The sequence below is a fragment of the Erythrolamprus reginae genome, chromosome 6, assembly GCF_031021105.1.
Source record: "Erythrolamprus reginae isolate rEryReg1 chromosome 6, rEryReg1.hap1, whole genome shotgun sequence".
NCBI lineage: Eukaryota > Metazoa > Chordata > Lepidosauria > Squamata > Dipsadidae > Erythrolamprus > Erythrolamprus reginae.
Window position 1 is genome coordinate 14,597,246 of NC_091955.1, and position 27,383 is coordinate 14,624,628.

The 27,383-nt window shown below is 42.6% G+C and overlaps 1 protein-coding gene across 1 annotated transcript in view; it reads left to right on the forward strand.

Moving 5' to 3' along the window:
• The window catches only part of SCUBE1 (signal peptide, CUB domain and EGF like domain containing 1), a 225,391-nt gene that overhangs the window by 56,497 nt on the left and 141,511 nt on the right, over window positions 1–27,383 (forward strand). Inside the window, exon 4 of the mRNA XM_070755321.1 lies at window positions 22,099–22,233. Within this exon, the coding sequence (XP_070611422.1) occupies window positions 22,099–22,233 (135 nt within the window). The remainder of the gene's footprint in view (window positions 1–22,098; window positions 22,234–27,383) is intronic.

Here is a 27,383-nt window from a genome sequence, read left to right on the forward strand (position 1 = left end):
CTTCACCTCGCCGCGGTGCCACCGCCTCTTCCCCTGCCGAGGCTCAGCTGCAAGCGGCCAGCGAGGCCGACCGGCTCCGAGGCAAGCGGCCGGAGCTGCGCCCTCCTTCGCCCGCCTCCTTTCCGGCAGGCAGGTGGGGCTGCCCAACTGCGCAGAGCGGCTCCTCCCCTCCAGACACACGCTTCCCCGACATGCGTCTGTGGCTCCACGCGTGCACGCCGCTTGGAGCCCTGAGGTTGAACTTGGAAAAGGGCTCACGAAGCTCCTGTCCCGCGGCTGCCCTTCTGGACTCTGGGGAGATGCCCCTTTCAATTTTTTTCCAATGTAAGACATACCCCGAAAGTAAGACGTAGTGGGGCTTTTGGGGGTAAAAAGAAAGTAAGACACTGTCTTACTTTCGGGGAAACACGGTAGCAGTGTTCCAATATCTCAGGGGCCGCCACAAAGAAGAGGGAGTTAAGCTATTCTCCAAAGAAGAAGAATAGAAGAAGAAGAATAGGATTTTATTGAGCAAGTGTGATTGGACACACAAGGAATTTGTCTTTGTGCAGATGCTCTCAGCGTACATAAAAGAAAAAGATACATTTGTCAAGAGTCATGTGGTACAACTGTTAATGATTGTCATAGGGGCCAAATAAGCAATGAAGAAACAATCAATATTAATAAAAATCTTAAGGATACTTACAGTCATACAGTCCTAAGTGGGAGGAAAAGGAAGATAGGAATGATGAGAAAAACTAGTAGAAATAGAAGTACAGATTTAGTAAAAAGTCTGACAGTGTTGAGGGAATTATTTGTTTAGTAGAGTGATGGCGTTCGGGGAAAAACTGTTCTTGTGTCTAGTTGTCTTGGTGTGCAGTGCTCTGTAGCGATGTTTTGAGGGTAGGAGTTGAAACAGTTTGTGTCCAGGGTGCGAGGGGTCAGTAAATATTGTCCCCGCCCTCTTAAGAAGGTCCTCAATGGAAGGCAGGTTGGCAGCAATTGTTTTTTCTGCAGTTCTGATGATCCTCTGAAGTCTGTGTCGGTCCTGTTGGGTTGCAGCACCAAACCAGAGAGTTATAGAGGTGCAGATGACAGACTCAATGATTCCTCTGTAGAACTGTATCAGCAGCTCCTTGGGCAGTTTGACCTTCCTGAGCTGGCGCAGAAAGAACATTCTTGGTTGTGCTTTTGTGATGATGTTTTTGATGTTAGGTGACCATTTTAGGTCTTGAGATATGATAGAACCTAGAAATTTGAAGATCTCTGCTGTTGATACTGTGTTGCCTAGTATTGTGAGAGGTGGAAAGATGGAAGGGTTTCTCCTAAAGTCTACCACCCTTTCTACGGTTTTGAGTGTGTTCAGTTCTAGATTGTCCTGTTCTGTTCCTGTCTATATGTGGATTCATCATTGTCTCGAATGAGTCTGATCACTGTTGTATTGTCTGCAAACTCCAGTAGTTTAACAGATGAACTGTCATCACTCCGCAGACTGCATTGGCTACCGATCTGTTTCCGGACACAATTCAAAGTGTTGGTTATGACCTATAAAGCCCTACATGGCATAGGACCAGGATAAGAAGCAAAGAAGCAATGGGTGGAAAGTAATCAAGGACAGAAGCAACTTAGAACTTGTCTCCAGAAGTTAGTTAGTTAGTTAGTTTGTTTATTTGTTTGTTTGTTTATTAAATTTGTATGCCGCCCCTCTCTGTAGACTCGGGGCGGCTCACAACAGTAATAGAAAAAACAATGTACAATAGAAATCTAATAATTAAAACTAAAAACCCATAATTTAAGAAAACATACACACAACATACCATACATAAACAGTATAGGCCTGGGGAAGTTATCTCAGTTCCCCCACGCCTGACGGCAGAGGTGGGTTTTAAGGAGCTTACGAAAGGCCAGGAGGATGGGGGCAGTTCTAATCTCAGGGGGGAGCTGGTTCCAGAGGGTCGGGGCCAACACAGAGAAGGCTCTTCCCCTGGGCCCCGCCAAACGACACTGTTTAGTCGACGGGACCCGGAGAAGTTGTGAAGGAACTGGAAGTTTTAAAAAAGACATTGGATAACTATTTGTCTGAAGTGGTATAGTGTTTCCTGCCAAGCAGGAGGTTGGGCTAGAAGACCTCCAAGGTCCCTTCCAACTCTGTTATTCTATATTCTACAAATCCAATAAAAATAAAATAAATAAATAAATAAAATTTTAAAGTGTTCTTTTTTAAATATTTCTTTTTGGGGGTAAATTTATTTATTTATTATTATTATTATTATTATTATTATTATTTTAAAAAGATTTAAGTATTTCAATTTCTGTATGTGATAGAGCTGTCTCATTCTTTAAAAAGAATTGTGACCTTTCTATGCTATTTCTGCTTATTGTAGAAAGACTCGTTTTGTTAAACACACATATAAACACACACAGAGAGAAAGACACACACACACACGGAATATCATAAGCAAAGTTTGCAAATATTTTGGCATATTTGGATGAGCCAACATTTTACCTTCTTTATTCTTTTGTGAATAATTTTCTCAGACTAATACTCTGCAGTACAATTTTCTTATTGGGGACTATGTATAGTAATGTTTCAAAATCAACTGCAGAAGGATAATAATGTTTGTAACCAGAAAAAACAGAAATGTCACTTCTATTTAAATTTGTGGAGATGAGGTTGATTTATTACTCACTAGGGGTTCTTTCTTAAATTGAGATTTTTTTTTCTTCTTTTTATTCAGATGGAATGAGTTTTGTTTTACCTTCTTTGGTTGAGATTCCTTGGTTTTGCATTTATATTGGATATAGTCCATACCTGCCCTCGGGGCAAGTCGCTTTTTATATGTCATTTTTATTGAACAATTTCACAAGTATAATATGAAATGTTACTGTGGGGTTTTTCAAACCATGGGGAGATTCTCATCTGGTTAAATATAATCCGTTTTAACATTGTAATTGCTTGAAACTGCACAAGTTCTTCTGAAGATTATTATTTGATGTTCGGTTCAGCCAACACGGGATTAATATTTAACTTTGAGAAAGGAAAAGTTCTCAGGGCCTTAATTTGAAACCAGTGGTTGAAATAAATTGTCTGTTCCTGGGCAAAAAGACTCAAAATCCAAAAGTCACCGCAATATAAAAAAAGATGTAAAAGGAGTATAGAGAAGAGCAGAAAATATGGTTAGGGGACATACGAAGAACAGTTGCAGGAATTGGGTATGTCTAGTTTAGTTTCGTGAAAAGAAGGACTAAAGGAGATATGATAGCAATGTTCCAGTATTTGAGGGGCTGCCACAAAGATTAGATTAGATTAGATTTATTGGATTTATATGCCGCCCCTCTCCGCAAACTCGGGGCGGCTCACAACAAGGTAAAAACAATACATAATAACAAATCCAATACCCACCAATCCAATTACAATTTTAAGCTAAAAAATTCATAAAAAACAACCCCAGAATATTAAAAAACAAGCACACAATCAATCTAACACCAAAACAACATGGGCAAGGGGGAGATGTTTCAGTTCCCCCATGCCTGACGGCAGAGGTGGGTTTTAAGGAGTTTGCGAAAGGCAAGGAGGGTGGGGGCAATCCTAATCTCAGGGGGGAGCTGGTTCCAGAGAGTCGGAGCCGCCACAGAGAAGGCTCTTCCCCTGGGTCCCGCCAGACGACATTGTTTAGTCCAGAGGTCCCCAACCTTTTTTGCACCAGGGACCGGCTTTAAGCTAGACCAGTTTTCCATGGCCCGGTGGGGGGGGGGGGGGGGGGCTTTGGTCAAATGGGGGTGGGGTTATGGAGGGGTGGAGCTTAGTGACGCAGCCCTCCACACTTCTCCACAGGGCAGGGAGAATCAGGAGGCTCCTTTGGCGGCTGGGGGCTGCCTGGCTTTGTGATTTTGGCTGGGGGGGGAGTTAGGAAGGTCCTACTTCTCCCCCCCCCCAGCCAAAAATTCAAAGCCTATCTGCTGGATACGGGCGATGAGTGGGACAGAGCAGCGCGGAAGCCTCTTGCAGCAGCTGCCACAGCCACCGGCTTCGGCGCCGCTCGTCCCGCTCATCGCCCGTATCCAGCAGATAGGCTTTGAGTTTTTGGCTGGGGGGGGAGAAGTAGGACCTTCCTAAGTCCCCCCCAGCCAAAAACTCAAAGCCAGGCAGCCCCCAGTCGCCAAAGGAGCCTCCTGATTCTCCCCGCCCTGCCCGACGCCCCACCCTGTCCTGCATAATGTCCTCTGCCGGGAGGGCAGCGCCGCCGCGGACCAGCTGGAAAACCCCAACGGCCCGGTCCCGGTCCGCGGACCGGCGGTTGGGGACCTCTGGTTTAGTCGACGGGACCCAGAGAAGGCCAACTCTGTGGGACCGAACCGGTCGCTGGGATTCGTGCGGCAGAAGGCGGTCCCGGAGATATTCTGGTCCGGTGCCATGAAGGGCTTTATAGGTCATAACCAACAGATGAGGGGGCGGACTATTTTCCAAAGCACCAGAAGGCAAGACAAGAAGCAATGAATAGAAACTTATCAAAGAGAGAATCAACTTAGAACTAAGGATAAATTTCCTAATGGAAATTTCACAATCAACCAATGGAATGGCTTGCTTGCAGAAGTTGTCCAGATTTTTAAGAAGAGACAGGAGAGGCATTTGTCTGAAATGTATAGACTTTGCTGCTTGAGCAGGGGGTTGGACTAGATGACCACCAATGCCCCTTCCAACTCTTGTTAATTTATGTTTTTTTATGCATAAGGAAAATACACTGCTCAAGAAAAATAAAGGGAACACTCAAAGAAACATAGAAACATAGAAGACTGACGGCAGAAAAAGCCCTCATGATCCATCTAGTCTGCCCTTATACTATTTTTGTATTTTATCTTAGGATGGATATAGGTTTATCCCAGGCATGTTTAAATTCAGTTACTGTGGATTTACCACACACATCTGCTGGAAGTTTGTTCCAAGGATCTACTACTCTTTCAGTAAAATAATATTTTCTCATGTTGCTTTTGATCTTTCCCCCAACTAACTTCAGATTGGGTCCCCTTGTTCTTGGGTTCACTTTCCTATTAAAAACACTTCCCTCCTGAACCTTATTTAACCCTTTAACATATTTAAATGTTTCGATCATGTCCCCCCTTTTCCTTCTGTCCTCCAGACTAAACAGATTGAGTTCATGAAGTCTTTCCTGATACGTTTTATGCTTAAGACCTTCCACCATTCTTGTAGCCCGTCTTTGGACCCGTTCAATTTTGTCAATATCTTTTTGTAGGTGAGGTCTCCAGAACTGAAGACAGTATTCCAAATGTGGTCTCACCAGCACTCTATATAGCGGGATCATAATCTCCCTCTTCCTGCTTGTTATACCTCTAGCTATGCAGCCAAGCATCCTACTTGATCTTGTTTGGAGAGGCACATAAGATCTGGGAAAAAATGTTATCCAACTATAGTTAAGTTGAATAGGTCAGCAACCTTAAACACTCAAAGAGCCACAAATGTCATAACCGGAAGCCCCCTGTTCAATTCTGGAGCTGACCAGAAGTCATAGAGTCTCCTCCTAGCATGGCATCCTTTTTCCTCTACCAACTAGAAATCTGTTTCCCCACCACCATAGAGTCTCCTCCTAGAATGGCATCCTTTTTCTTCTGCCAACCAGAAATCTAGTTCCCCCACTATAGAGTCTCCTCCTGGGCAGCGTCCTTTTTACTCTACCTGCCCTAACCAATCAATTGTGGAACTGACTGACGACAGGGAGCCACAGCAGTGGGATGAAAGAGCCACATGTGTCTCCACAGCCACAGATTGCTGACCCCTGAACTATAGAAAGGCAGCCTTCATCAGAAGAGCTACTAGGGTCGCCCAGAAAGTAATGCACCACATTTTTTTTCTTCAACAATTATTTATTGAACAAAATGAAATTTACACACAAGAAAGAATGATGTTTCTTCTACACTCTCTATTTTTCTACCTAATCTCCGTCCCATTCTATGGCCTTCCTCCAGCGAGACACAAAGGTGTGTATGCCCTGCCCGTACCACTCCTTGTTCTGGTCATGAAGCCATTTCTGCACTGTGTGAATCACCCTCTTCGTCATCCTCAAAATGTCTTCCGCGACTAACCGTACTTCTATCAACTGCAGATTCTCCATAAACCGTACACAAACGTTGGTGAATGTTCCCCACAGTTTCTTTCTCCGCAGTGAGAAATTCTATTTAATATCTACATGAAACCGCTGGGTGAGATCATCCAGGGGCATGGGGTGAGGTATCATCAGTATGTGGGTGATGTCCAGTTATACATCTCCACCCCATGTCCAGTCAGCAAAGCAGTGGAAGTGAAGTGCCGGTGCCTGGATGCTGTTGGGGTCTGGATGGGTGTCAACAAGCTCAAACTCAACCCTGACAAGACGGAGTGGCTGTGAGTTTTGCCTCCCAAGGACAATTCCATCTGTCCGTCCATTACCCTGGGTGGGGAATTATTGACCCGCAACTTGGGTGTCCTCCTTGATCCACAGCTAACATTGGAACACCATCTTTCGGCTGTGGCAAGAAGGGCGTTTGCCCAGGTTCGCCTGGTGCACTAGTTGCGGCCCTACTTGGACAGGGAGTCATTGCTCACAGTCACTCATGCCCTCATCACTTTGAGGTTTGACTACTGCAACGCTCTCTACATGGGGCTACCTCAGATCGTGCAGAATGCGGCCACGACAGCTATCGTGGGGCTTCCCAGATTCGCCCATGTTTCTCCAACACTCCGTGGCCGACACTGGCTGCCGATCAGTTTCCAGTCACAATTCAAAGTGTTGGTAATGACCTTTAAAGCCCTACATGGCATCGGACCAGAATACCTCCGGAACCGCCTTCTACCGCACGATTCCCAGCGGCCGATAAGGTCCCACAGAGTTGGCCTTCTCCGGGTCCCGTCGACTAAATAATGTTGTTTGGCGGGCCCCAGGGGAAGAGCCTTCTCTGTGGTGGCCCCGGCCCTCTGGAATCAACTCCCCCCAGAGATTAGAACAGCCCCCACCCTCCTTGTCTTTCGCAAATTACTTAAGACCCACCTGTATCGCCAGGCATGGGGGAACTGAGACACCTCCCCCAGACTTTTACATCTTATGTATGGTATGCGTGTGTTGCATGGTTTTTAAATGATGGGTTTTTTAGCTGCTTTTTAATATTAGATTTGTTTCCATTGTAATATTGTTACTATTATTGTTGTGAGCCGCCCCGAGTCTTCGGAGAGGGGCGGCATACAAATCTAATAAATTATTATTATTATTATTATTAAATTCAGTGACGACACTCTTCTTGTAACATACATCACTTACATATGCCATTTTGAAACACTGCTGCAGCTACACTATCTCTTAGAAGAAACACAAAATTTACACATACAATTCAAATAATGTATATCTAAAGTTTCGCATTCATACCATTACTGTAGCCTGAGAAAAAAAATGTGGCGCCTTACTTTCTGGGCGACCCTCATAGTTTGGAAAATCTTCATACGTAAGAACTTCCTTTGCCATTGTAATGGATTTTAGAAATGATTTCAAATTTAACCACAAAAAACTTTTGTGAAAAATGAAACATTCATCATTCATGATGAATAAGTGCATAGTGCATTTTATAATGAAAGGAAAATAGTATTTTTCAAGTGGGGTCAGAAAAACCTTACTTATTTGCCTTTCTCCACTCTTTAAAAAGGACCATTCTCCAAACATCAAGAAAAATTAGATTTACACTTGTGGGGGAAAAAAATCATTTCAGAAACTGCCAGATGTGAAATGTCAACAAGTTGTAACATTAATTGATTTAAGATTACACAATCACTGCCCTGATTAAAGAAAGCAAGGCTTCCTTTTCTTCTATTCTGGCTGTTTGGCTTTGTTTTCCTCTCTTTGGACAGCTGGTTACAACATGTGGGTCATAAGAACCCCAGATGTATTTTTCTGTTCCTGATATTTGTTGTCTCTACATTACTCAACAGCTCAACTAAGTTTTTCCCTCTACATTAAAGCACTGATTATTGTTAACTGAGGCTAAACAAATTTTAGAAGGCTCTGTGCGCTGTGTAAACACAAAATATTTTTGAGGAAATGATGAAATTGGTTTCTTGCTTGATTTTCCTTCTGTTTCATACTTTGTTCCTAACTGGTGCTTGTTCTGTGTTTTAATGCAACACTACTTTCTTTCTTTCTTTCTTTCTTTCTTTCTTTCTTTCTTTCTGTCTGTCTGTCTGTCTTTCTTTCTTTCTTTCTTTCTTTCTTTCTTTCTTTGTCGGCCTGCCTGCCTGCCTGCCTACTTCTTTCTTTCTTTCTTTCTTTCTTTCTTTCTTTCTTTCTTTCTCTTTCTTTCTTTCTCTTTCTTTCTTTCTTTCTTTCTTTCTTGATTTGATTTGTTTTGATTTGTATGCTGCCCCTCTCCGTAGACTCGGGGCGTCTCACAACAGCAATAGAACAATTCTACATGGCAATGGACCAGATTACCTCCGGAACCGCCTGCTACGCACGAATTCCAGCGACCGATAAGGTCCCACAGAGTTGGCCTTCTCCGGGTCCCGTCGACTAAACAATGTCGTTTGGCGGGCCCCAGGGGAAGAGCCTTCTCTGTGGCGGCCCCGGCCCTCTGGAACCAACTCCCCCCAGAGATTAGAACTGCCCCCACCCTCCCTGTCTTTCGTAAACTACTCAAGACTCATTTATACCGCCAGGCATGGGGGAGTTGAGATAGCTCTCCCCCCTAGGCCATTACAAGTTATGCATGGTATGTTTGTGTGTATGTTTGGTTTTATAATAGGGGTTTGTAGTTGTTTTTATTATTGGATTGTTAATGTTGTGTTTATTATTGTTGTTAGCCGCCCTGAGTCTACGGAGAGGGGCGGCATACAAATCCAATAAGTTATTATTATTATTATTATTATTATTATTATTATTATTATTATTAATTCATAACAAATCTAATAATTTAAAAACATTTTAAAACCCCCAATATTAATCAGACATACATATAAACATACCATACATAAATTGTATAGGCCCCGGGGGAGATATCTCAATTCCCCCATGCCTGGCGGCAAAGGTGGGTTTTTAGGAGTTTACGGAAGGCAAGGAGGGTGGGGGCAGTTCTAATCTCCGGGGGGAGCTATACATGCAGTATAAGCAAAATTTCAGAATTTGTGATTCTCAAACCTTTTCATTTTTATCTTAGCCTTGCATTGGCATCCTTCAGTCTCGAAAGACCATGGTATCATGCTCTGCATTATTTTAGCCTAAATCAGTGCTTCTCTATTATTTTCTGTTACGCCCCCCCCCTTCTCCCGGAAGAAGTAAACATTTTGCGCACTCCCAATTCTCCGCTGGGATGATTGTTTGCAATTTATTTATTTAATTGGATTTTTATGCCGCCCCTCTCCGAGGACTCGGGGCGGCTCACAGCATATATAAAAACGGAACAATAATGTAAATCCAATTAATACTACAATTTAAAAAGAATTAAAAGAAAAACTTAGCGACCAAACATTCAACAATCATACTTAAGCATTCAGTGGTCAGGGGGAAGATCTATATTTGACATGTTTTTGCTGAAAAAAACCTCAAGCGGCTTATCAGTGTGATAGGGGTGTAATTGGGAGGGTGGGTGCTGCCTGGACAGGGGGGAACGCAGTGGGTTAGAGAAAAAGGAGTTCTACCCCAGAGCACCCAATTTGCACTGAAAGATGTTGAAAGAAAATGCAGGGTGTCTTGCATAAGCCATGCCCACAGTGTGGTAGTAAACATTTTGGTAGCCGTTCACTGGGTGTAATGTGTTTAAGTGACACCTGAATTTATTTGGCTTCAAGCTGATAACATTTTTAGATACGGTAAACATACCGGTCTTTCTTCGTCTCCCACCATAGTCAGTGAAGCCAAGCGCTACATATTCTTCATCATATTTCCTTGTCTTAGCTTTTGGGAGACTTAAGTTTGTCTCGTTATCTCCGTCTCTCTCCTCCTTTCTTTTCATCCCTGTTAAATATTTTTCCATGATGTCTCTTAAGGGTTTGTTATCTGCACTTCATATCCCCTGCTGTGTGCTGTGTGCAAAACACCCCTACTCCCTGTAGCAAAAAATAGCATATTTCCCAGGGTCACGTGCCCCCCCCCGGCATCATTCTGTGCCCCCCCATGGGCCCCGCCCCACTATTTGAGAAACACTGGCCTAAGTGCATATCAAATGACCCACAAAACAAAGCCTTTCCAGTTGTAACTCTGTAGAGCAGAGGTCCCCAACCTCTGGTCCATAGACCAGCAGTGAGCCATGGCATGGCAGAAACTGAGCCACACAGACAAGGAGAAGAGCCTTCTCTGTGGTGGCCCCGACCCTCTGGAACCAGCTCCCCCCGGAGATCAGAACTGCCCCCACCTTCCTTACCTTCCGTAAAGTTCTTAAGACCCATCTCTGCCATCAGGCACGGGGGAACTGAGACATCTCCCCCGGGCCTATACAGTTTATACATGGTATGTTTGTGTATATGCTTGCTTTTAACAATGGGGTTTTTAGTGTTTTTTAAATTATTAGATTTGTTCTTACATTGACTTTGTTATTGTTGTGAGCCACTCCGAGTCTACGGAGAGGGGCGGCATACAAATCTAATAAATAATAATAATAATAATAATAATAATAATAATAATAATAATAATAATAATAAGTTAAGCCCCATCCATGGGATTCAGGCAGCATATGAAACCACATCCTCTTTGGTCCATGGAAAAACCTCTCTCCACGGAACCAGTCCCTGAGGTCCAAAAGGTTGGGGGCCACTGCTGTACAGCTGTGAGCAATCTGGTTTATTTATTTATTCATTCATTCATTCATTCATTCATTCATTCATTCATTTGATTTCTATGCGACCTTTTTCCTGAGACTCAGGGTGGCTTATTTATGCAAAACATGTTAGAAATTTACAGTAAATTATTATTATTTTTAAAAAGAAGGACATTCCAAAGAATTTGCTCTTGGACCTGTGGAAATCTGCAAAAGATGCCATAAATCTATAACTTTCCGCAGAGTGGGATGGTTAGAAGGCCAGTTTTCGCATTCTGCAGACCTCTCTCAATAACTATATAAAGGTTGTGAGCAAAGCCCAAACGAGTATGCAAGAGAAAATATATTCATTATGCAGTGTTCCGTGCTTTGAACAATGAGTTATTTACAAGTGAAATACGGTTCGGGACTTTATTTACAGTGTTTTCTTATTAGTATACGGAGTAAATATTCATTTATTTACTTATTCGCTAGAGCACTCCAGCTTCGAGATGCTTACAAAACCCCATCCAGTAAAAGTGCTAAAAACAACAGAAATTAGAAACACAAAAAAAAAAACCCAACCAACCCCAAATTGCAGTTGCAATAAACTCTGTACCAGAGGAATAAACAAACAGGCTGTTCTAGAACAAGAGCCATACCTCCTGCCTACATTCCCCACTCCAAACCTTTGGGGACAGCCAAGTCTCAATTGTTTTCCAGATAGTTAACCAGGAAGGAACTTGTCCAGTTCCAACAGGGGTGGGTGTCAGCTTTCCGAGTAAAGCACCCATTGAAAGCATAGATTCCTCAAAGGACATATTTATTGGATACAGACTACCTACGGGACCGTCTTCTGCCTCATGTATCCCAGCAATTGGTCAGGTCCTGCAGAGTTGGCTTTCTCCAATGCCGACTGGTGGGACCTAGGGGAAGAGCCTTTTCTGTGGTGGCCCCTCTGGAACGAACACCCTCTGGAGATTCGCACTGAACCAACACCTCCCCGCCTTCCGTAAGGTTCTGAAAACCCACATTTGCTGGCTGGCTTGGGGGCCACTGAGCTGCTAATATCTAGCCCCGGCCAATGACTGAATGTATGTGTGTATGGGATTGATTAGTTTAAGTATAGTGGTACCTCTATTTACGAACTTAATTCGTTCCGTGACCAGGTTCTTAAGTAGAAAAGTTTGTAAGAAGAAGCAATTTTCCTCATAGGAATCAATGTAAGAGCAAATAATGTGTTTGATTGGGGAAACCACTGGGAAGGTGGAGGCCCTGTTTCCTCCTAGGAGATTCCTAGAGAGACCCCACGGAAGCTTCTCCCTGCCTTTTCCGGCCCTGTTTCCTCCCAGGAGATTCCTAGAGAGGCCCCACGGAGGCTTCTCCCTGCCTTTTCCAGTTACAATTTTCGGAGGCTCGGGTTTATAAGTGAAAAATGATTCTTGAGAAGAGGCAAAAAAATCTTGAACACCTGGTTCTTAACTAGAAAAGTTCATAAGTAGAGGCGATCGTAGGTAGAGGTACCACTGTATTGGTTTAATTAGTTTTAAACTAAATTAGTTTAAAACAGTATTTTAAATGCAGATTTTACTGTAAATTTCTAACATGGCATCGGATCAGAATATCTCCGAGACCGCCTTCTGCCGCACGAATCCCAGCGACCGATCAGGTCCCACAGAGTGGGCCTTCTCCGGGTCCCGTCAACTAAACAATGTCGGTTGGCAGGCCCCAGGGGAAGAGCCTTCTCTGTGGCGGCCCCGACTCTCTGGAACCAGTTCCCCCCAGAGATTAGAACTGCCCCTACCCTCCTTGCCTTTCGTAAACTCCTTAAAACCCACCTTTGTCGTCAGGCATGGGGGAACTGAGCCATCTCCCCCGGACCTATTCAATTCAATTTATGTATGGTATGCTTGTATGCATGTTTGCTTAAATAATGGGGTTTTTTAATATTTTAAATTGTTCATTATATTTGTCATGAACTGTTTTATTGTGTTGTGAGCTGCCCCGAGTCTACGGAAAGGGGCGGCATACAAATCTAATTAATAATAATAATAATAATAATAATAATAATAATAATAATAATGTTTTGCATAAATAAGCCACCCTGAGTCCCAGGAGAAGGGTCGCATAGAAATCAAATGAATGAATGAATGAATGAATGAATGAATGAATGAATGAATGATTGAAGGAGTACATCATATCTGCAGAGCCAGTGAAAACCAACTCTTACAGTTCCTGTGGTTTTCACCTAATGAAAAGAGTAAATCTCCCCGCTCTCAGGGGTCAGGGGTCACATTGTCCAATGGAGATGGAAAGCAGGCTCCTCCCCTCCTTCCTCAGCCACCTGTTTCAATGTCCTTCATTCCCATAGGATTTTTTTTTTATTTTGACTGTAGCCGGGCTATCTACTTCTCCCATCCCTTCCCTCTCTCAGGCTTCATGTAACAGCACTCAACTCTGAGGCAACACAAGGTGGCTTCAACCAGCTTCACTTCAGAGTTGACATTGGAGGTGAGGTGAGCAGGAACGCCACTGTAAAGAAAGCAGATAGAGCAGTGGTTCTCAACCCTTCTAGTGCCGCGACCCCTTAATACAGTTCCTCATGTTGTGGTGACCCCCAACCATAAGTCTAGCGCCAATTCTCCCAACTGAGCTTTAAGCTGATTGGCAGGAAGGTCAGAGGGACACACCCACTTTAAACGCCTGATTGGTTGGATTGTAAAAATATGTTCCAAGGCGCCAGAATAGAAGCTTTAGTTCCTAACAGCATGGGAAATGTGTCTCTTCCCATAGTCTTAGCCAACCCCTGTGAAAGGATTGTTCAATCTCCATAGGGGTCCCAACCTCCAGGTTGAGAACCATTGAGGTAGAGAATGAAAAGTCTCATCTTTGGGCTCCTTGCAGGTGACATTCTCTTAGAGACCTTCATGGAAGGGCAGAAACCAGGAGAAGTTGACAATCCCAAGGAAAACCAAATTTAGCACCCCATGGCTGTGATGGCGAACCTATGGCACATGGGCCACAGATGGCAAGCAAGCCCTATATGCGGGCACGCGAATTGCCACCCCAGCTCAGCTCAACCGTGCATGTATCTGCGCCTCCCACTGGACACTTTTTAGATCTCTGCTGCACATGCGCGGAGGAGGGCGCATGCGGGAGGAGCACTAATAATAATAATAATAATAATATTAGATTTGTATGCCGCCCCTGGTGAACTGTGGTTAGTTGGTGGGGTTAGAAACATAGAAACATAGAAGACTGACGGCTGAAAAAGACCTCATGGTCCAACTAGTCTGCCCTTATACTATTTCCTGTATTTTATCTTACAATGGATATATGTTTATCCCAGGCATGTTTAAATTCAGTTACTGTGGATTTACCAACCACGTCTGCTGGAAGTTTGTTCCAAGGATCTACTACTCTTTCAGTAAAAGGGTTACCTTCTGTGTGCAGAAAACTCCCCCCCCCAACAACTTCTACTCTAGATCACTTTCATTCCAGTAAATCAAGATTAGAAGCATTTATTTATTTATTTATTTATTTATTCATTCATTCATTCATTCGTTTGTTTGTTTGTTTGTTTGTTTATTCAATTTTTATGCTGCCCTTCTCGTTAGACTCAGGGCGGCTTACAACATGTTAGCAATAGCACTTCTTAACAGAGCTAGGCTATTGCCCCCACAATCCGGGTCCTCATTTTACCCACCTCGGAAGGATGGAAGGCTGAGTCAACCTTGAGCCGGTGATGAGATTTGAACCGCTGACCTACCGATCTGCAGTCAGCTTCAGTGGCCTGCAGTACAGCACTCTACCCAGGCATGCTGTATCATTTGTGCAGAGCCATATATTAATGCTGATAAGATTTTTTTTTGGCTTTGAGGACAATCATAATTTGACTGGAACATTTGTAGGAATTCCCAATAATCTAGAACAGTGTTTTTCAACCAGTGTGCCGTGGCACACTAGTGTGCCGCGAGACATGGTCAGGTGTGCCGCGAAGCTCAGAGAAAGAAAACGAGAGAGAGAGGGGGGGGAAAAGAGAGAGAGCAAGCAAGCAAGAGAGAAAGAAAACAAGAGAGAGAAAGCAAGAGAGAGAAAGCAAGAGAGAGAAAGCAACAGAGAGAAAGCAACAGAGAGAAAGCAACAGAGAGAAAGCAACAGAGAGAAAGAAAACAAGAGAGAGAGGGGGGCAAAGAGAGAGAGAGAGCAAGCAAGCAAGAGAGAAAGAAAACAAGAGAAAGCAAGCAAGAGAGAGAAAGCAAGAGAGAGAAAGCAAGAGAGAGAAAGCAAGAGAGAGAAAGCAAGAGAGAGAAAGCAAGAGAGAGAAAGCAAGAGAAAGCAAGCAAGAGAGAGAAAGCAAGAGAGAGAAAACAAGAGAGAGAAAGCAAGAGAGAGAAAGCAAGAGAGAGAAAGAAAACAAGAGACAGGGGGGGAGAGAGAGAGCAAGCAAGCAAGAGAGAAAGAAAACAAGAGAAAGCAAGCAAGAGAGAGAAAGCAAGAGAGAGAAAGCAAGAGAGAGAAAGCAAGAGAGAGAAAGCAAGAGAGAGAAAGAAAACAAGAGAGAGGGGGGGAAAGAGAGAGAGAGAGAGCAAGCAAGCAAGAAAGAGAGAAAGAAAACAAGAGAAAGCAAGCAAGAGAGAGAAAGCAAGAGAGAGAAAGCAAGAGAGAGAAAGCAAGAGAGAGAAAGCAAGAGAAAGCAAGCAAGAGAGAGAAAGCAAGAGAGAGAAAGCAAGAGAGAGAAAGCAAGAGAGAGAAAGCAAGAGAGAGAAAGAAAACAAGAGAGAGAGGGGGAAGAGAGAGAGAGAGCAAGCAAGCAAGAGAGAAAGAAAACAAGAGAAAGCAAGCAAGAGAGAGAAAGCAAGAGAGAGAAAGCAAGAGAGAGAAAGAAAACAAGAGAGAGAGGGGGAAGAGAGAGAGAGAGCAAGCAAGCAAGAGAGAAAGAAAACAAGAGAAAGCAAGCAAGAGAGAGAAAGCAAGAGAAAGCAAGCGAGAGAGAAAGCAAGAGAGAGAAAGAGAACAAGAGAGAAAGAAAGCAAGAGAGAGAGCAAGAGAGAGAAAGAGAGAGAGGGAGGGAGAGCAAGAGAGCAAAAAAGAGGAAAGAAGGAAGAGAGAAAGAGGGAGATAAAGAGGGAGAAATAGAGCGAAAGGGAGAATTTTTTTGTCCACACTTTTTTTAGCCCACCCCCCTCAATGTGCCCCATGGTTTTGTAAATGTAAAAACTCCCGCGGTTCAAAAAAGGTTGAAAATCACTGATCTAGAAGAACAACTCAGACTACTTGGCAGAGAGGAAATAATGTCCTAGAATAAGAAGTGGCAATTCTGCCTTATTGTGATGGGTGTCAACAGACTCAAACTCAACCCGGATAAGACAGAGTGGCTGTGGGTTTTGCCTCCCAAGGACAATCCCATCTGTCCGTCCATTACCCTGGGGGGGGAATTATTGACCCCCTCGGAGAGGGTCCGCAACTTGGGCGTCCTCCTCGATCCACAGCTCACATTAGAGAACCATCTTTCAGCTGTGGCGAGGGGGGCGTTTGCCCAGGTTCGCCTAGTGCACCAGTTGCGGCCCTATCTGGACCGGGACTCATTGCTCACAGTCACTCATGTCTTCATCATCTCGAGGTTCGACTACTGTAAAGCTCTCTACATGGGGCTACCTTTGAAAAGTGTTCGGAAACTCCAGATCGTGCAGAATGCAGCTGTGAGAGCAGTCATGGGCTTACCTAGGTATGCCCATGTTTCACCAACACTCCGCAGTCTGCATTGGTTGCCGATCAATTTCCGGTCACAATTCAAAGTGTTGGTTATGACCTTTAAAGCCCTTCATGGCACCGGACCAGATTATCTCAGGTACCGCCTTCTGCTGCACGAATCCCAGCGACCAGTTAGGTCCCACAGAGTGGGTCTTCTCCGTGTCCCGTCAACTAAACAATGTCGGTTGGCGGGCCCCAGGGGAAGAGCCTTCTCGGTGGCGTCCCTGACTCTCTGGAACCAATTCCCCCCAGAGATTAGAATTGCCCCCACCCTCCTTGCCTTTCGTAAGCTGCTTAAAACCCAACTCTGCCGCCAAGCATGGGGGAACTGAGATACTCTTTCCTCCTAGGCCTTTACAATTTCTGCATGGTGTGTCTCTATGTATGTTTGGTTTTTATAATAATGGGTTTTTAACTGTTTTTAGTATTGGATTATTATTATATGCTGTTTTATTATTGCTGTTAGCCGCCCCAAGTCTCTGGAGAGGGGCGGCATACAAATCAAATCAGAAAGAAAGAAAGAAAGAAAGAAAGAAAGAAAGAAAGAAAGAAAGAAAGAAAGAAAGAAAGAAAGAAAGAAAGAAAGAAAGAAGTGGCAATTCTGCCTTATTGTGATGAGATTTTATAACTTTGGGAATGAAAACAGACGTTTCTTCCCCAGTATCAGAGAACAAAAATAGATGGATTTTTTTTTGGCGGTTTTAAGCAAACAGAAACTCCCCATTAAACCAAGATTCAGTAAGAAAGGATCAAAGGCAATAGGGGGAGCTTAACATGCTCACCAATGCCAACATATCCAGTTTCCAAGATAATGTAACCTAAGCCCTTTCCCTTTCCAATAAATCTGCCTACTCTGAAGTGGTGAGGATATTCCTTTTTTGTTTGAGAGCTTTTGTAAGGGGCTTGAACTCTGGGCTTTATTGAATGAAATGTATTACTTAATCCAGACTAGATTTTGGAGGGGAAAGTTGTGCTTGAGAGCATTGGTCAATAGCTTTCTTTGAAACCGGAGAAAGGGATAGAATCCTAATTGCTTCTATTAGATGCACCAAGGATGTTTTGTTTTGTTTTAATAAATATTTTATTATTAAAATTAAAACATGTACAACATTTAATACAACATCTAGTACAATACAAAACGTAAAACATAAAATACGAGAGAAAAAAAAACCAAAGCAAACAAACAAAATCCAAGTAGGTAATAAGGATAAAAGTATCGGCGAATGTACATGGGAGTTGTATTAAGAACGAAAATTAGATCCAATTATGTTTGCTCATTACCATGTTTCGAGTAGTTTATCTAGAATGATTAAATGCAAGGGTTGAAATAATCGTATTGCAGAGAAATTAACGAATAATAATAAAATTCATATCCAAATATATATAAAGTCTCATGTTATTATATTAGATAAGAAGTTGCTTTATACCAGATTTGTAACAGTTCAAGATTATATCTGACATTTCAATCTTGTAGTCTGTTATTCTCGCTTTTACTTCCTAGCCAATTATAGAAAGGGTCCCAACAATTGTTGAACGTAGCCAATGATTCATTTCTAACTAATGTAGTCAATTTCGACATTTCTGCGCAGTATATTATTTTTTTAATTATTACTTCGTTTGGAGGCAATTCGTCGTTTTTCCACCACTGCGCATAAGATAGTCTTGCTGCCGTTGTTAAGTGAATGATTAAGTGTACTTGGGATTTCGATAGATTTTGTCTGATTATGCCCAATAAAAAACATTCAGGAGTTTTGTCTAGTGATAGATTTAGTATTTCATCAATCCAAATTCCAATTTTGTTCCAATATAGTTTAGCTTTGGTACATTGCCACCATAGGTGGAAATAGGTGCCCAATTCTTGTTGACATTTCCAGCAATTTGGTGAGAGTTTATTATTTATTTTGGTTAGCTTAATTGGGGTAATATGCCATCGGTAAAACATTTTGACCAGATTTTCTTTATAGGATGTGGCAATAGTCAATTTATAGTTCCTACTCCAGAGTGTATGCCATTCCTCCTCTTTAATCTCATTTTTAAGGTCCAAATTCCATTTTTTGACATTAATTTTTGTTGATGCACCAAGGATGTTCATTACCGTAAAACTTTGGATGACACTGAGTAGTGAATGATTTGGGAATATAAATTACATGTAGCTCCTAAATTCTGGTGATGAGGAAGGGGAACATTATTCCCCACTAAAGTATCGGCCCTTGAGATTTTTCAGATCTCATGTTTAATCATATTTTGGGATGGGCCACTGTGGTGATGGTGTTTAGCCTTCTTCTTTTTTACAACTGGTCACAAGAAGATTGACATAATCTTGAAGTGTTCTCAGAATATAATTCTTTGATTGGACACACAAACAGGGACACAATTTGTCTTCGGTGCATATGCTCTCAGTGTACATAAAGGGGAAAAATAGGCAAGCTACTATTTCTTTCAGACTTTGGGATGATTTTAAATACAAAAAAAAAGAATCACTTAATAATAATAATTGTTGGGGTTGGCTCTGGCCCAGCTCCTGCCCCAGGGAATGTGGAGGTGGATGCAGGGGAAACTTCAACATGTCACAGGCCTGTGTTATTGCCGACAGAGTCAGTTCAGAGTTTAGTTTCCTCGGACGAAGGAGAAGGTGGGAGTGACTTGGAAGAGGGGGGCTTGGCACACAGCCCAGGCAGTCAATCTCCCTTATCTTCCATTGATTCAGATGATGACGTTTTGGACCCACGAAAGCGCAGAATTATGCGTAGAAGAGACCAAGTAAGAAGATATTACAGGAGATAAGAGAGGCCACCTGTGTTTGGGTGGGGCTCCAGTAATTAGGGCTGCTGCTATAAATAGCAGCATGTGGGTTTGGCCGTTGTGGAAGAATATCTGATCGCAGTTCGTCAGGAATCCTGTGTTTTCTGGACTTTGTTGCTTTTTCACGCCTTTGAAAACAAAGCAGAGCAACGTGTGTGTGTGTGTGTGTGTGTATGTGTGTGTGTGTCACTTCGTTGGAAGAAGAAGGGGTGTGAAGTTTCTTCACAGCTGCTAGCTAAGTACAGTGATACCTTGTCTTACAAACTTAATTGGTTCCGGGATGAGGTTCTTAAGGTGAAAAGTTTGTAAGACGAAACAGTGTTTCCCATAGGAATCAATGAAAAAGCGATTAATGCGTGCAAGCCCAAAATTCACCCCTTTTGCCAGCCGAAGCGCCCATTTTTGTCCTGCTGGGATTTCCCTAAGGCTCCCCTCCATAGGAAACCCCACCTCTGGACTTCTGTGTTTTTGCGATGCTGCAGGGGAATCCCAGCAGGGGAATCTCAGCATCGCAAAAATGAGCACTTCACTGGCAACGGAAGTCCAGAGGTGGGGTTTCCCATGGAGGGGAGCCTCAGGGGATTCCCAGCAGCACAAAAACGGGTGCTTCGCTGGCAACGGAAGTCCGGAGGTGGGCCATCCCAGCAGCGGCAGTGGGTTTGTAAGGTGAAAATAGTTTGTAAGAAGAGGCAAAAAAATCTTAAACCTCGGGTTTGTATCTCAAAAAGTTTGTATGACGAGGCGTTTGTAAGACGAGGTATCACTGTACTTAATGACTGCTTAAGGGTAATTGCACAGACTATCCGGTTGTTTTGGGAGGAGTGCTCTTTGCAGTACAAAAAGAGTGGTTAGTTTATTTTGAATTTTGGGATAAAGAACATTGTTTTGAATTTTCAAACGTGTGTGTGTCTGAAATTTGTACCCTTGAATTTTCGGGAGGCTCCTATCATAGAGCCCGGCAGAACTAATAATAATAATAATAATAATAATAATAATAATAATAATAATAATAATAATAATAATTTATTAGATTTGTATGCCGCCCCTCTCCGAAGACTCAATATTCCATGACACAATATTTTATTAAGGAAAAGTAATACAAAACTCCAGCCAAATCACAAGTACTCTACTCCCAATCAACTTTTATTTCCTGTGTAATTTCCTTATTACAAGTGTTCGATGTGTCCATCGTCTGCAGCACAGGCAACATCAATGCGACGAGAGAATTCCTACCTGGCAGGTGTCAGCACATCACAATCCACTGAGTTGATCACTGTTATTATTCAATGTTTAAAGTCATTGAGGTTAGTGGGTAGCGGTGTATAGTTAGTTAGTGGGTAGCCTCTGTGGCAGCCATTCAAAACTTAGATAATTCCTCTTTCAAATGTTCACCGGCTCATTACAATGACCATGCTTGAGAATTGAAGCTATGCGTCATGGAATTGGTTCATTCTTTTTGAATAACCCTGTATATCATTGCAGACTCAGTGTTTGAACTTAATTTTGCTGTTTTGATGTTTCGATTCAAGTTATTTGGGGGGGGGAGTGGGGGCACACTAGCATACCCACACACCCCCATTTGCCACGCGAATCAAAAAAAGTTAGCCATCACCCCCCTAGGAATAAGGTAAGCAAAGTAGCCCAGGCTGTATTCTGCAGAAGAATTAAAGATTTTTTAAATTGCATAGGACTGTTTCTATACCTTTAAAAGTATACTTCCGTGTATGTATTGATTACTAAAGTGCTGCAACCATGCTTATACTTTTTAGCCAGGCTTTGAATGATTCTGAAAATAATTTGCTTCAACAAATAGTCCCATTAACTGAGCTTTAAAGCCCTACATGGCAATGGACCAGAATACCTCCGGGACCGCCTTCTACCGCACGAATCCCAGCGGCCGATTAGGTCCCACAGAGTTGGCCTTCTCCGGGTCCCGTCGACAAAACAATGTTGTTTGGCGGGGCCCAGGGGAAGAGCCTTCTCTGTGGTGGCCCCGGCCCTCTGGAATCAACTCCCCCTGGAGATTAGAACGGCCCCCACCCTCCTTGTCTTTTGCAAATTACTCAAGACCCACCTTTATCACCAGGCATGGGGGAACTGAGACACCTCCCCCAGGCTTTATATTTTATGTTTGGTATGCATGTGTTGTATGGTTTTAATTGTTGGAGTTTTATATATACTTTTTTAAATATTAGATTTGTATTACTATTATTTTTGTTATTGTTGTGAGTCTTTGGAGAGGGGCGGCATGCAAATCTAATAAATTATTATTATTATTATTATTATTATTAATTATTTAAATCACTCAAATTTGAAATCCTGGAAGCTAGCATTGGGGGAGGTGGGGATGAGCGCAATGCCAGGGGAAGAGCCTTCTCTGTGGCGGCCCCGGCCCTCTGGAATCAACTCCCTCCGGAGATTAGAACTGCCCCTACTCTCCTTGCCTTTCGTAAACTCCTTAAGACCCACCTGTGTCGTCAGGCATGGGGGAACTGAAACATCTCCCCTGGGCAGATACAATTTATGAATGGTATGTTTGTATGTATGTGTGTTTAGAATATGGGGTCTTTTAAATATTTTTAAACAGTAATTTAGATTTGTTGTAGATTGTTTTTTCACTTGTTGTGAGCCGCCCCGAGTCTACGGAGAGGGGCGGCATACAAATCTAAATAATAAATAAATAAATAAATAAATTTCTTAAATGATGGTTGATGAGACCATATGTTTGTGTCTGAAGAATTTGTGGCTTCTTATTGTATTCTGAGTACTAACGTCTTGTATTAAAATTTATGTTTCTAGATGTTGATGAATGTTTGGATAACAATGGTGGCTGCCAACAGATTTGTGTCAATACTATGGGAAGCTATGAATGCCAATGTAAAGACGGGTTTTTCCTAAGCGATAACCAGCACACCTGTATCCACCGCTCTAATGGTAAGTCTCCAATTCCTGAAGAATATGAATTAACCTTAAGTATCAATGTTATTAGAAGACTGATAGAAAATTTATTGGTATATTTTAAAATCTGGGTTTTCACTCCTTTGATGATCTGTTGGGAGCAACTTAAAAGGGGTTGCAGCATTTATTTAAAGCTAAGTTCTGGAGACCTCACCTACAAAAAGATATTGACAAAATTGAACGGGTCCAAAGACGGGCTACAAGAATGGTGGAAGGTCTTAAGCATAAAATGTATCAGGAAAGACTTCATGAACTCAATCTGTATAGTCTGGAGGACAGAAGGAAAAGGGGGGACATGATTGAAACATTTAAATATGTTAAAGGGTTAAATAAGGTCCAGGAAGGAAGTGTTTTTAGTAGGAAAGTGAACATAAGAACAAGGGGACACAATCTGAAGTTAGTTGGGGGAAAGATCAAAAGCAACATGAGAAAATATTATTTTACTGAAAGAGTAGTAGATCCTTGGAACAAACTTCCAGCAGACGTGGTTGATAAATCCACAGTAACTGAATTTAAACATGGGATAAACATATATCCATCCTAAGATAAAATACAGAAAATAGTATAAGGGCAGACTAGATGGACCATGAGGTCTTTTTCTGCCGTCAGACTTCTATGTTTCTATGTTTCTAACCAAATTTACACAGCAAAGTGAGTCCATTGCCAAAACTCACTGGCACTTTGCCGAAGTAGCACTGCAGTAAGAAGATAAGCACAATAGTATCAAAACTGGTAGGTGACCCACTAATTGTAGCAACATTGGGATCAAGAGCTGGTTTCCATCCACCTGGACATTTCCCACATAGTGTGTATTAGTATATCTCTTGACTCAGAGTAATTATATTTAAGAGCTCGTGACATTCAGTATTGTTGTCCATTAATTTAAATTTCTAGCCCACCGGTGTCAAACTTGCGGCGTCACGTTGCCATCACATGATATTTCATAAAGGTTTTTTCCCCTTCGTGGAGCTGGGGTGGGCGTGGCCTACGCATGACGCATCCAGCCTGCAGGCCGGCAGTTTGACAGCCTCGTTCAAAATAGAAATTTAGGTTGAGCAGTGAGAAAAAAATGTAAGATATCCAAATTACTAGTAGTGCTGGTAAAACTAAACTTACCAAGAAAATATATCGATTTTATATCTTTTGGTTTGTGGTACATTTCTTGACCAACCCATGCAGAGAAGGAAAATCTCACTGGGACCCACACGCACTCCCGCCAGTCACCCAGAGCTGCACGCGCATTGCACCAGTCGTGGCGGGAACGGCAACCCCTACCTGAGGCAGTGACAGATTCCCCCCCCCCAGTTATTTTCCTCCTCAGTTCGGACGAATCTGTCCCTTAAAGGAAAAAGAGGGAAAAAACACAGGAAAAGATTTACAGAAGTAAGGGAATGAAAGTAAGAAGTAAGGGAAGTTGATAGTTCTATGTGGCATGCTCCAGAGTCAGTTCACCTGACAGCCTGGTCATCCTCCAGCCAGACAGCAAAACCAGGAATGTTGTTTACAGGGAGGTCCTGAGCAATTCATCTGAGGGACGAATTAAAAGTCTTTGCTGTGCAAATAAGGTCTTCATCTGTAACAGAAACCTAGCTTTCCATCTCTAATGAAATAATACAATCCCTTTTTTAACTAATTAATTTTCAAGCTTTAAGTGTCAATTTATCAAGCCCCATCACATAGTTCCATAGTGAAGCATGGGTATCAGCTATTTAATTCATATAGAGAGGTTGTAGAATTAACCTCTTGTAGAGTCCGCGAGGGGAAGGGGGGGCCTATAAATCTAATTAATAAATAAATAATAATTAATAAATAATATTTTATTGTATCAGATAGTTATGGTATTGCAGAATTTGAACGTGCTTGATTTAAAGTGTTGAAACAAAGTGATTTCCACGTGCAAAATAGTGATTTCCACTATTTTCCATTATAATTGTTTCTGAGAAAGAGGGGGATCCATACCAGACATTAGCAGACACTTTATATTATTTGATATATTGACATCACAATGAGTCCGGGGCATTCACAATGAATTTTAACACGAGTTTTAACAGAATTGTGACATCTTACATTGTATAAAACTTTAGTTTCGTCATACTCCCATGAAATGGGGAAAACAAAACCATGAAATTTGTGGAGCACTTTGTTTCTTTTGCCTTCTATATATCATTTTGAGAATTTAACTACATTTTTGATATGAATAAAGTATCTTTGAAATATGTCGAAAGTCTCAAAGATTAAAGTAGTGTGGGCCAGACATCAGGAAACTTCAATATCATCTTTCGTGTATTTGTATGGCTGGTCTGGGAAACTTTAGTTCTAACTTAGTAACTATCTTCTGTCTGGATTGTAAATCTGATTTCTCTGACAGAAAGAAAGCTGGTCCCTAACTGCTAAAAGATAACACCAGGATAATTATATACAGTTTTTCTGGATTTGGGCCAACACTCTTGCTCCAAACGTCATAATCAAGTTACCAAAGTCATATATTTGAAGCTTGGCCAAAAGTTTGGGTTTGAATGCAGCAAAAATTACTGGGAACACCAAGTTCTTGAAAACAAGCAAGTCAAAATCCTGTGGGACTTTCAGATCCAGTCAACGAAGCAGTGGAAGTGATGTGCCGGTGCCTGGAGGCTGTTAGGGTCTAGATGGGTGTCAACAGACTCAAACTCAACCCGGATAAGATGGAGTGGCTGTGGGTTCTACCTCCCAGGGACAATTCCATCTGTCCGTCCATAAGCCTGGGGGGGGAATTATTGACCCCCTCAGAGAGGGTCCGCAACTTGGGCGTCCTCCTCGATCCACAGCTCACATTAGAGAACCATCTTACAGCTGTGGCGAGGGGGGACGTTTGCCCAGGTTCCCCTGGTGCACCAGTTGCGGCCCTATCTGGACCAAGACTCACTGCTCACAGTCACTCATGCCCTCATCACCTCGAGGTTCGACTACTGTAATGCTCTCTACATGGGGCTACCTTTGAAAAGTGTTCGGAAACTTCAGATCGTGCAGAATGCAGCTGAGAGAGCAATCATAGGCTTCCCTAGGTATGCTCATGTTACCCCAACACTCCGCAGTCTGAATTGGTTGCCGATCAGTTTCCAGTCACAATTCATAGTGTTGGTTATGACCTATAAAGCCCTCCATGGCATCGGGCTACGATATCTCCGGGACCACCTTCTACTGCACGAATCCCAGCGACCGATTAGGCCTTCTCCGGGTCCCGTCAACTAAACAATGCCGTTTAGTTGACGGGACCCAGGGGAAGAGCCTTCTCTGTGGTGGCCCCGACCCTCTGGAACCAGTTCCCCCCAGAGATTAGAACTGCCCCCACCCTCCTTGCCTTTCGTAAACTCCTTAAAACCCACCTCTGCCGTCAGGCATGGGGGAATTGAAACATCTCCCCCGGGCCTATACAGTTTATGTATGGTATGTTTGTTTGTGTGTATGTTTGCTTTTAATAATTGGGTTTTTAGTATTTCTCTTAAATTAAATCTTAATTGATTTGTTATATATTGTTTAATATTGCTGTGAGCCGCCCCGAGTCTATGGAGAGGGGCGGCATACAAATCTAATAAATAAATAAAATAAGATCCAAAGAGACAAACATCTGGCCCACATCATGCTTGATATCACTATTGTGGAAAGGAAAAAGTTGGGGTCATTGATATTACAATATGGGGTGATATACAAATTGAAGCCAAACCGCTAGAAAAAAATAACGAAATATTGTGATTTGAAAATTTACGTTCAGCGATTATGGTGGAAGAAAATTGCAAGAAATCAACAGTTGTACGAACAGCTTTTACCACTTCCACACTGTGAATTGAATTGAATATCAATTCATAGTTCATTTCTGGGATCTGGGATTGGGATTTCATGTACCACAACAGTATTTTACAACCCGCAATGCACAAAGTTTGTGCATTCCAAAATGCACAAATAGTACTGATAATCTATGTAATAACATCTCAACTTGATAAATTGAGAAATACAGTGGTACCTCTGTATTCTACCTAAGAATGCCTCTACTTACAAACTTTTCTAGATAAGAACCGAATCATACCTCCTTTGGTGTTTTTAAATACAGTAGTACTTCGTGATGTGAACCCCTCGCCATACGAACTTTTCGAGATACGAACCCGGGGTTCAGAAAATTTTTGCCTCTTCTTACAAACTTCTTTCACCTTACGAACCCACTGCCCGAACGCCGAACCCGGAAGTTCAGCACAAGTTTGGGTTCGGCATTTGGGTTCGTAAGGCCGCCGAGAAGCCCTGCCACCTGGCTGTCGTCTTTTGAAACAGCCGGGGGACTTCTCGGCATTCTCCCGAATGCCGAACCCAGAAGTTCGGCAAAAGTTCGGGTTTGGTGTTCGGGTTTGGGAGGCCGCCGAGAAGCCCTGTTGCCTGGCTGTCACCTTGCCAGAAGAGCCACGGAGCTGTCAGCCGGTCGGGAGGCTCAAACGGAAGTGGGGAATCCCAATAGGGAATTCCATGGGCGGGGCTTTGACGTCACGGAGACATCCTTCCTGGAGTCCATGTTTCGGCCAGCCAGAAACTTTATATCAGCTATATTTAGCTTACTTACAAGTAGATTGTTGTTGTTGTTGTTGTTGTTATTATTATTATTATTATTATTATTATTATTATTATTATTATTATTATTTGTTAGGAATTGCAGTCCTGGGTGATATTTCATTGTAGTACCATATAATGTGAAATGTAACAATATATTACAATCTAAGATAAAAGGTAGAATGTAACCATGATCCTGCTGAGTCGTTGGGTATGAACTCCAATGCGATTGAGCCAGAGCATTATAATATGCAGATCCTCTTCACCATTTCCTTGTTGGTCTGTTGGTCGATGGTGGTCATTTGTAGTGGCTGGAGCAGTTTGAGCATGAGTTAGATATTGAGTAGAACTGAGATAGTGGTACGAAGAAACCTGGATAGGTTTAGTATATACAGTGATGGGCTCCTATGGGAACGGTCAGAAACTCAGTTCCGGTAGCAAAATTTGGAGCTCCACCCCAGAGCACCCAATTTGCACTGAAAGATGTTGAAACAAAATGCATAAGCCACGCCCACAGTGTGGTAGTAAAAATTTTGGTAGCCCATCACTGAGTATGT